The 10,060-nt window shown below is 53.2% G+C and overlaps 1 protein-coding gene across 2 annotated transcripts; it reads right to left on the reverse strand.

Annotated features, from left to right (window-relative positions):
* Window positions 1-483: 483 nt before the first annotated feature.
* Tsen54 (tRNA splicing endonuclease subunit 54) lies at window positions 484-9,190 on the reverse strand. Of its 2 annotated transcripts, XM_052196047.1 has the most exons (11): window positions 9,112-9,190; window positions 8,852-9,016; window positions 8,698-8,761; window positions 8,525-8,608; window positions 8,130-8,228; window positions 5,879-5,931; window positions 3,319-3,417; window positions 2,512-3,149; window positions 1,830-1,890; window positions 1,437-1,553; window positions 484-985 (listed from the first exon to the last, which is right to left on the reverse strand). In XM_052196047.1, the coding sequence occupies exons 1-11, from the start codon at window positions 9,171-9,173 to the stop codon at window positions 835-837; spliced, it is 1,593 nt and encodes a 530-aa protein (XP_052052007.1). In that variant the 5' UTR covers window positions 9,174-9,190; the 3' UTR covers window positions 484-834. The 2 variants fall into 2 exon arrangements, with proteins under 2 accessions (XP_052052007.1, XP_052052008.1); XM_052196048.1 differs by lacking the exons at window positions 484-985; window positions 1,437-1,553 and having other exon boundaries at window positions 1,879-1,975.
* Between the last annotated feature and the right edge of the window lie 870 nt (window positions 9,191-10,060).

Below are 10,060 nucleotides of genomic sequence, written 5' to 3' on the forward strand. Positions count from 1 at the left end.
TCAGACCCACAAGTAGAGTGGTATGGGAACGGAGATGTAATGCCGAACTCCCAATCGCTACTCAAAGCCCCCTGACTTCTGTCTTCAGAGGGGCCACTGGTGCCTGCGGTTCAAGATGGGGTCAGCCTCTATGGCCAAGCTAGTTTTTAGTTCAAGCTGGGGAGGAGGGTCTTAGCGTATCAAGCTGGGCACTAACATAAGCGCGGGGGTGGGGGGTGGGGGTGGGGGTGGGGGTGGGAGGGGAACCTCAGAGTGGCTCGGGTACAATCTAACGATGCAGGACTCTTAGCCACCCTCCTACCACCACCCAGCTGTCGGTCCTCAGGGCAGGACCAACAGATTGGACTCTTGTCTCATTGGTATTCTTCAGAAGCACATCAACCCCGTGTTCCAAGTCCCAGTCATGCTTTCCCATGGTCCACCAGGGTTCTCCTCCCCAAGAATGGACAAATCAGGAACGAAGGGAGGGGGTAGTCCAGTAAGTATATTCAATCACAGCAGAAAATATTTTTTTAATGGCTTTGGCTTATGGCACGAAGCAGGCACCCCCTTGAATAAAGGCACAGAGTCCTCTCTTCTAATCAACTTCTGGGCCTCTGAAAACAAGTCCTGAGTTCCAAGGGGGCATCACTGCCAGGCAGCACTTCCAGGCAGGGGGCTTGAAAGCACAATAGCCAGGCAGGAGGGCGTGCACTTCCCTACAAACAGAAGACACCTAGGATCATAGACCCCAATGGCCTGGACAGTTCCAGGTGAGTCCTGTACGAGAGACGGTTGGCACGGTCCCTGAGAACAGTCCAGGTCCCCCAGGGAAAGCCACCCCCAGAGCTGTATTCAGTGCCCCAGATCCCTGGGCAGTGTGAAGTCTCTGAAGCTGTAGAAGGAGATGTCACCATGATCCACTAGAGCAAAGATCAGGGGAACGTCCCCACTCTGGTAGGTCAACCGCTTGAGGCTGCAGAGGTCTGGGACGGGTTCATCAAACCTGTGGGAATAAAGATTAGCCTGAGACCTAGTCACAGCCCACCCATGGCCTTCCAGGGCAGGAAGGCTGTTGGACAGAAGTTAGGGATACAAGGATACTGGCCTCTGGGCTCTGCTTTCTGCAGACTTCATGGCTTTGAGGAGTGCTTCAGGAAAGCCCCAGAGTAGAGGGAAGGGAGGTGTGGGTTCTCACCACTCTTAGCCAGTAAGTCCCTCCAAATCATTCCTTTCTGCTGAGTGAGCTCAGGACTGAGGTGGAAGAGGAGGACCACCCCAGTATGGAGCCTAGGATGGGGAATCTTGGGTTCCCATGGCACCAACCAGCCATATGGCCCTAGACAGGGGCACTTAACCCCTCTGGACCGCAGGTTCTTCTCAGGGACTGGCAAACAGGCGTCGGGGTCAAGGGATGGGCTGGCAGCAGCCAGAGGCTCTGCTCAGTCAGTTCGTACCCACTAATGCACATTCGCACATAGGGCCTGCCAGGGTTGTTTTTTCGGAATGTAGCCACGGCGTCAGCCTGGTAAACATCGAAGCTGATCTCCAAGCCTCCAGACTTCTCCAGCAGCCTGAAGGCCAAGGAAGAAACTTTAAGACTAGGCCTCTCCTCTCCCGCCTCCCTCTACACTGAACCTTTTCCTGTTAATAATCCCACAAAGCAGCATCACCGGGGATGGAGCCACCATCTTGTCATTCTTCCCTTTCCCTGTCACTGGGAGCTAAGTATGTAGGTATAGATGTCCCAGAGGATCCTCTGACTCACACCCAATTTCAGGAATCAAATCCCTGATGTTGCTCCACCTGGCAGCCAGTGTCATGGAGATATGAGCAGGGCTGAGACTCACCGGTAACCTCCGTCAGCAAGGTGTGTTGTCTGCAGTACAGAGATATGTTGCAGGACCGCGGCTACAAGATGTTGAGGAAGGGAGTCAACCTTCTACACATTCCCGTGATACTGACAGATCTGCTACCCAGGTTAGGATCGCCAGATCTACCAGAATGTGTTTAGTGTAAGTTATGTTCCGCACAGAGGCAGTACTTAGAACATACTTATCTGGTAACTACTCAACTAACCTACAATCTACCATGCTCCCATGATGCCTTACAGAGCTCTGCGTCTGTTGCTACCCTTAGCTCAGGCCACATACTTAGCTCCATGTGTTTATAACCGAGAGCAGACAATGAGCGTTCCTATTGTGTGGTTAGAACTTCTCCCTGTGGTATCAGCATGCTTCGGCTAACAGGCTGTAGAAGAGGGGAGGCCCAAAGCCATCCAGCAATCTTGGGCGTGGTCTTAAGGATGTAGGCACAACTTTCATCCCCCACGAGTGTCACTGGGCAATGACCATCAGGAAACTGTCCCCCGTGGCTGCTGCCACCACCTACAGTACAGCCTGTGTAGGTCCCACCCACTGCAGTCTTCTCCCACACCTCAGGTCTTAGCCAGCTCTCTTCTAACCATCTACTCTCAAAAGCCCCTCTCTGCCCCCAATACCCTATGGGGTGTAGCTCAGGGTGAGGGGATACCTGGAGAATCGGCTTTATCAGGGTTGAGCAAGGGGGTAACAGGCTGGCCCCATAGGTGTGGAGGCCGGGGCAGGCTCTTCTGCATCTGTCGCCTTTGCAGCAGCTCTTTGTACTCCCGCCAGCTGGAGCAGCCCTGCACCTCGGGATCTGAGTTAACGCCGTCCCGGAAGTGCCGGGCCTCTGCTTGCTGTTCCCGGTCTCTCCGGGAAAGCTTCTCCCTCCGCTGGTTGAGCTTTTGGCACCAGGACTCAGCATCTGTCCCTCGCCCGATGACATTGGCCGGGAGCAGCTCTGGGTCTGGAGCAGGCAGGAGGGTGTGGCGACTATCTGAGGCCATGTTGGGGAATGAGATCTGCTCAAAGTTCCAGCGTAGCTTAGGGGTCTGCTTGGGGGTCCCCTCCGTTCCATTCTCCATCTGGTCACTCTCCTGGCCACACCCCACATCTTCCCTGGCCAGATCAGAGCAAGGCTCTGAGGACCCCAGAAACTGCAAGGGGAGCTCTGAGCCCTGCCCGGGGCTTGAGTCCCGAGGCTTCTCCTCTGGGCATTGGCTACTCTGGTCACAGGCAGGTGGGCTGGATGCTACCAGGCTGCCGGGCGGCAGGGAGGGCAGAGCCTTGGTCTTCTTATTAACAGACCTTAGAGACATGGGAAGAAAAGCAGCACGTTTGCCCCGTGTTACTGTCCCCAAGACACGTATGTTCCACTGGAATTGAGGTACGCTCTCTGCTGTCTCCTCAAGCCTATGTGGGGAGCACCTCAGGCCCCTTCTAAAGCCCACGGGGATGGCAGGAGCAGGAGAATTACCGACAGCTGGAAGTCCTCTTCCTCTTGCCAGACCCATCCTCCAGGCACTGGGCATAGCCATCCAGGTTAAGCTGCCGCTCATAAGGTGACACGACAGAGCTGTGGGTAAGAACGGGAGGCGGGCAACCGGTCCATTCTCTCAAGCCCACAGATGGGATCTGGGAGGGCTTGGCCGGGAGGATGAGGAAAAGGTCAGAGGCAGGGGCATAGTGGAAGGAAGGGTACCTGGGAACAGCTACAAGGGCCTAGTCACGCACCTCTGCTCGGGTCCCCGAGGGTCACAAATAGTATTTCTCACCAGATGCTCCTAAGAGCTGGCAGTACATGGTTAATAAGGCTAGGGTACAGCTCACAGGGGGCTTTTACCTAGGAGCTGTGAGGCCTGGCTTCCATCCCAGGCACCCCGGAAACAAATTATTAATCATTGCTAAGAAAAACTTGGAAAATACAAAAAAAAGCAAAGGCACTTGAGGCAGGTGGTGGCGGTGCTGCCTGTAATCCCAGCACTTGGGAGGTAGAGACAGGTGGGGCTCTCACGTTTGAGACCAGCTTGGTCTACAGAGTTCTAGGACAGCTAGGACTACACTGAGAAACCTTGTCTCAAAACAAGGGGAAAAAAAAAAGAAAAAAAAAGAAAGGAGGAGAGGATGAGGAAAACAAAAACAAAACCACTTGGGTTTCCACAGGTAGCACTTTTATTTCTTTATTTTTTGATTTGTTTCTATGTAGCTCTGACTGCCCTGGAACCAGGAAGGTCCTGGACTCACAGAAAACCCACGCCTCTGCATCTCAGATGCTGCGATTCAAGGTGCCTGTACTGCTTCCACTAACCTTTTATTTCTTGCACACGCCTACTACGACTGTTTCTCTGTATGTTTTTTCTTCCCCTGGAAAAGCTGCACAGTACTAACGCGCTGCTTTCAGGTCTTTCATCCCCACTCAGTCATAGAGCATGGTCTCAGACCCTTGCCCCTTCCCGCTAGAGCATTCTTCCCTGCGATGAGGTAGGGGAGGGGGATGTGAGGGAGAGGGGGCACACGTGAGGGAGGGAGCCTTGGGTAACAGTCCTGGGGAGCTGTCTATCTTACTTGTTTGTTTGTTTGTTTTTTTTCCCTGAGACAGGGTTTCTCTGTGTAGCCCTGGCTGTCCTGGAACTCACTCTGTAGACCAGGCTGGCCTTGAACTCAGAAATCTGCCTCCCTCTGCCTCCCAAGTGCTGGGATTACAGGCGTGCGCCATCACTGCCCAGCTGTCTATCTTGTTTTTGAGACAGGGTCTCAGTTGGCTTGCAGCTCACTGATTAGGCTGGGCTGGCTGAGCCCCAGGGATCTGCCTGACTCTGCCTCCCCAGTGCTGGGAGTACAAAGATGAACTTACGGCCTCTGAGGGACTGAGCCGGATCCTTTATGCTTGCAGTGACAGAACTGAGTTCCCTCCCCACCACTATGAATCTTTATGGCTCCCAGGGCTGCAGGGTTCAGGTGCAGAACAGCCACAAGCGGCTATTCACATTTTATCTAAATCAACTAAAACTATGGAGTGAGACTTTCAGTCCTGTTGTTACAGGACCTCACCAACCGGACAGCACAGTACATCTTTTTATTACATCAAGTTCTATGTGGTGGTACTACGTTAAGGGAGAAACCAGGCTGGAGAGATGGCTCAGTAGTTAAGGGCACAGAGTGCTCTTCCAGAGGTCCAGAGTTCAATTCCCAGCACCTACATGGTGGCTCACAACCATCCGTAATGGGATCCGATGCCTTGTTCTGAAGATAGCTATAATGTACTCACATACATAAAATAAATACATAATTCTTTTTTTTTTGAGATAAATAAATATTTAAAAAATAAAGCGGGGGAGGGAGAAACAAGTTTATGTGGGTAGGTTTCCATAGCTGAAGCTCTCCCACTACCAATTTTGCATGCCATTTTGTGGGTGTTCCTTACTATATAAAAGGTGGGTAGAGGCTGTGATTTAGCTCTGGTCTTCTTCAGCCTTGAGGTCAGGACCTGGTGCTCAATAATACTGCGGAGTGATGGCGTCTCCTCAGGAGGAACTTATATACAGCCTTGCCTGTTTCCCTAGAGCAGGTCCCACTCTCAGGGACTGAAAGTCACGGTGTTTTAGAGCTTTGGGGGGCAGACCTTGTAACTGCATCCAATACACCATTCTCTAAGTCTGAGGTGGCTGTGGCGTTCAGCAAAGCTGGACCACTGAGGTAACAGGGGGAGATCTAGCCCAGCACAAGAAATGTGAACCCACCTCAACTGTGAACTCCTCGCGCAGTCCCTCCCTCACACGTGTGCGTCCCAAACCGACCTGCACGTCTGCGTGGCACACGACGGCTACTGCGGTGCTCTGCCTTGATGCGCACAGTGAGCTGAGGGTACCTGGTCAGTAGCTGAGCTGGGATCCATTTCAACAAGGCAGGCAAAAGTGCAGTGATGGAATTCACCCCCACACACCTCTCTACTGAACACCTCTAGCTCAGCCCCAGGGAGCTGCTCCCAAGCCAAAGACCCCAGGCCCACAGTGAATGCAATCAGGGGAAGGACTTACCTTAGCTGGAACCGACGAACCACATAGCCCAGTCTCTTCAGGTGGCTGAAGACCTTAAGAGAAGAAAAGGGGGAATCTTAGATGGATTTTTTTTTTTTAAATGTTTGCTTGAAAGTCTCTTGCTATGCAGCCCTAGTTAACCTGGAGCTAAGTACATCAGACTGGCCTCAAACTACTCAAAAGTAGCATTTCTCCCTCTACCTCTTTCTAAAAAGATATTTTCTTTAATTCCATTTCAAATGTTATCCCCTTTCCTGGTTTCCCCCTGGAAACCCCCTATCCCATCCCCACTCCCCCTGCTCACCAACCCACCCACTCCCACTTCCCTGTCCTGGCATTCCCCTACACTCCAGCTTTCACAGATCAAGGGCCTCTCCTCTCACTGATGTCCAACAAGGCCATCCTCTGCTTGTGGTTACACATGTGGCAGCTACACATGTGGCTGCAGCCATGGGTCCCTCCAATGTGTACTCTTTGCTTGGTGATTAAGTCCCTGGGAGCTCTGGAGATAGTAGTTGGTTCATATTGTTGTCCCTCCTATGGGGCTGCGAACCCTTCAGCTCCTTGGGTTCCCTCTACCTTTTGGGTTTCTCTGTGTAGCCCTGGCTGTTCTAGAACTCACTCTGTAGACCAGGCTGGCCTCAAACTCAGAAATCCGCCTGCCTCTGCCTCCCAGAGTGCTGGGATTACAGGCGTGTGCCACCACTGCCTGGCCTCCCTCTACCGTTAAGTATTAAAATTATAACACAGGTCACCATGACTGCAGAAATGTCCATTTGCTAAAATAAGTTAGTAGTTTCTCTAACCACAAGTTTCAGTGACAATTCTGGGATTTTGGCTTCTTTAAGAAACACAGAAATATTACGGCACATTTTCATTTTAATCCCAGGTGTGGGGATACAGGACTGCTTCGGCCCATCCACACAGCTATGAGTCGCCTTGTGCTCTAACAGAGGCGTGGCTGTTGCCAGCTGCAGATCGTTTTTTTGCTATTGTGTAATACATGGAATTCTGGGAACTTTTCAGAGGGTAGGTAAATGCTAGAGCCCAAAGAGGTAGGGTTGGTGGTTGTTGATCTTTTGGGGGAGGGGGTGGTTGCAGTTTGTTGGTAATGCTCAAAGAAGAAATGAGAAATTACATTCAGAGGTCTCTCTCTCTCCTCTCCTATCTAGCGATAAGGAATGAAACTGGGGGCATAAAGGGTGGGGAAAAAGAAGAACCCACAAAGTAGCAAAGACCAGCAACACAAAACCATTTCCTCTACCACCCTGTAGTGGCTGTTCCTGGTTGTCAACTCGACTATACCTGGAATGAACTACAATCTAGAATTGGAAGGCTCACCTATGATCCTAATCTGGAGGCTCAAAGAGATAAATTTCTGACCTGGATCTTGGCATGGAGATCTTGAAGCATAGTGGCTATGAATTCCAGAAGATTAAGACAAGGAGATCTCTGAGTTCAAGATCATCTGGGATTAAAGGCATAGAGGCACATGCCTTTAATCTGGGCTACACCCTCTGCTGGAGATCTATATAAGGACATTGGAAGAAGGAAGATTCACTCACTCTTCCTTGCCTGCTTGCCTCGTGGGACTGAGCAGCTGCTAGATCCTTGGACTTCCATCCACAGCTGCTGCTGACCATTGTTGGGGAGTTGGGACTATAGACTGTAAGTCATCGACAATTTCTCTCACTATATAGAGACTGCCCAACAGAGACTCCACAGAGACTGTCTCTGACTCTAGAGAACCCAAGCTAATACACACCCAAAACCTCCCTACTATATAGCCCCTGCTCGGACCACATTCCATTATAAATATTATCTTCACCAAGCCTCATCCCAGCTACTGGAGAGGTTGAGGTGGCATGATCACAAATTCATGACCAGCCTGGGATACAGAGTGAGTTCAAGGCCAGCCTGTGCCATTTTGAAAGTCCCTATCTCAGAACATAAACAGAGGGTAGGGGCTACAGCTCAGGGCCAGAGTGTTTCCAGCAGCACTAAAAATAAATACGCAAACACCATCTTCCAAGGAGATTTCACTCGTTCAATACTGTCTCCTATTCTGGGCCCATGTGTCGTTTAATAATTTACCGACAATATAAATCCCCCAAACCTGACAGTCTCCATAGAATATAAGCCGTATGATCACAGGCCGTCTCACCTTCGCCCTAGCTCATGGCTTTGGACTTGAAGCCTCAAAGGTACCTGTCGGTATTCACTGACTTGGCAAACGGAAGGGAACTGATACCTGGTACTGCAGGAAACTCAAGGTGTCCTCGGTCAGAAGCAGCTGGTAGGCCTCTTGGATAGACAGCGGGAGGTCTTGGTAGAAGAGCTGAATCGAACCCTGGAAGTGGACCAAGAGCTTAGCTGTGCACCCTTCCTGCAGAGGCCAAGCCAAACAGGGTCACCTTCATGGCTCTGACCCTGTCTCCCCCATCACACCTAAGCATCACTGCATGACCATGACCAACAATGAGAGGATCAGAATCCCTGCCGCCCGGGGGTATTCTTTTCTGTTCTCAAAGTCCGCATGTAACTTCACTGAAAACGTTAATTCTGAATTCTTCCTGGTCCACCAAACCGTATCCTTCCCATTCCTAAGTGGGAGCCCCTTCCCCACGCCTCCAGGACCCCACTTACACACTCCAGCAGGTACAAGGCCTCTTCGGGGTGAAGCCGCTGCCGTCCTTCCTCTGAGTAGCCCATGGTCTGCCAGAACTTTCCCTGTGCGGCAGCACACCAAGGGTCACAAAGCGGCTAAGTGGGCAGAGGAAGGGGGTGCCCAGCCGCGGAGATGCCCGGGGGCCGCTCACCGCAGGAGACGTCAACTCCACAAAGCCCTCTTCTGGTCTCCACTCGGCGGCCACCAAGCTGCCCCTGGCGAGGAGTGCGGAAGGAGCGTCTCGGTCTGCACAGGCAGTCCCCGGCCTCCGCCCACCCGGCCCGGCCCGGCCCAGCCCCTCTCACAGGCGCTCCACGCGCTCCTCCGCCAGCAGCTGCCACAGCTCCTGGCGACACAGGCGCAGCCTCTCCGCCTGGGCCTCCGAGCCGTCGGGGAGGAAGTCCTTGGGGCCATGCGACCGCTGCGGCAGCTTCTGGGACCGCGAGCGCGCGGCGCGGAGCTCCGAGGCGCTGGGAAGAGCCGGGGACACGTGGTCAGCACCGAGATCACCCCGCTCGATCCCGGGCCCCACGCACCCCACGCCATCCCCCGTGCCGGGGAGCACCTGAGCACGCGCCCCGCGGGAACCTCCACAGACCCGGGCTCGGGTTCGGGCTCCGGCTCCATCGGGCCGCCGTCTGCGGCTGCGCGCGCACCGCGAAGCCCCGCCCACCCCGGCATTCCGCGCGGTCCTAGCGCCCTCCTCTCCTAGCGCTGCTCGGGATCATAAATCCACCCTCGAGCTTCGTGCCTTCCTATCTGTCCTGTGTGTGTCCTAACACCTGTCTGCACACGTGTGCCTCGGGCCGCGGGACCCAGTTCGATGTGCAGGTTTCTAGATGTGCAAAAACCTCACCTATTCTGTTTCAAGCGCTTCTGGGGGCTCCTCTTCTCTTTAGTAAAACTTTACCTGGAGTCTGGATGTAGCTTGAATAATCAAATACGTTACTCTCATCTCTGCAGCCCTGAATGTCTCTGGATCCTACCACTAGCAGGAAAGAGATGCCTAGAGGAGAGCAGTAAGCCCCTCAGATACCAGCTTTGGAAACTGAAGGTCATATGGGAATGTGAGGAGTGGTCCAGAGACTTTCGGAGTTCCTTCACTGTGGGCTCCCTTCTCCCCCCAAAAAAATCCTTTCTTAGGGGTTCTGCTGCAGGGTTCAAAGGCCAGGGGTGGAGGCGCTGTCCGGCTCACACTGGTGCTGAATCGCCACCCCAGCCTCCGGAAAACACCTCCTCAAGGCTGGGGTCCCCGCCGTGACATCCTGGGTCGCTCTGACGCGCACCACTAGGTGGCATCGTTGCTCCAGCCAGCAGCTATGGGTCTCAGCGTGGACGAAGGTCGCTGCGGGCAACCCGGGAAAGGATGGGGCGAAGAGGAAGTGATCCCCGCCCCTAGTGGGGGTCCTTCAGGTTGTCAAAACATCCTATTTTCTCGTCTATACATTCACACCCCATCTTTTGGTCTAGACCAGAGCCCAGCTCCCTCGGGATCCCCAGACAGGACACAGCGG

The sequence above is a fragment of the Apodemus sylvaticus genome, chromosome 10 (genome assembly GCF_947179515.1).
Source record: "Apodemus sylvaticus chromosome 10, mApoSyl1.1, whole genome shotgun sequence".
Taxonomy (NCBI): Eukaryota; Metazoa; Chordata; class Mammalia; order Rodentia; family Muridae; genus Apodemus; species Apodemus sylvaticus.

What these genes read in the sequence shown, in the direction of transcription:
- Tsen54 (XM_052196047.1), bottom strand. Translation starts at nt 9,173, where the DNA reads ATGGAGCCGGAGCCCGAACCCGAGCCCGGGTCTGTGGAGGTTCCCGCG. An exon ending in TGGAGTTGACGTCTCCTGCG is followed by an intron (nt 8,609 to 8,697) that starts GTGAGCGGCCCC and finishes GCTGCCGCACAG; the next exon opens with GGAAAGTTCTGGCAGACCAT. An exon ending in AAGAGGACTTCCAGCTGTCG is followed by an intron (nt 3,150 to 3,318) that starts GTAATTCTCCTG and finishes CATGTCTCTAAG; the next exon opens with GTCTGTTAATAAGAAGACCA.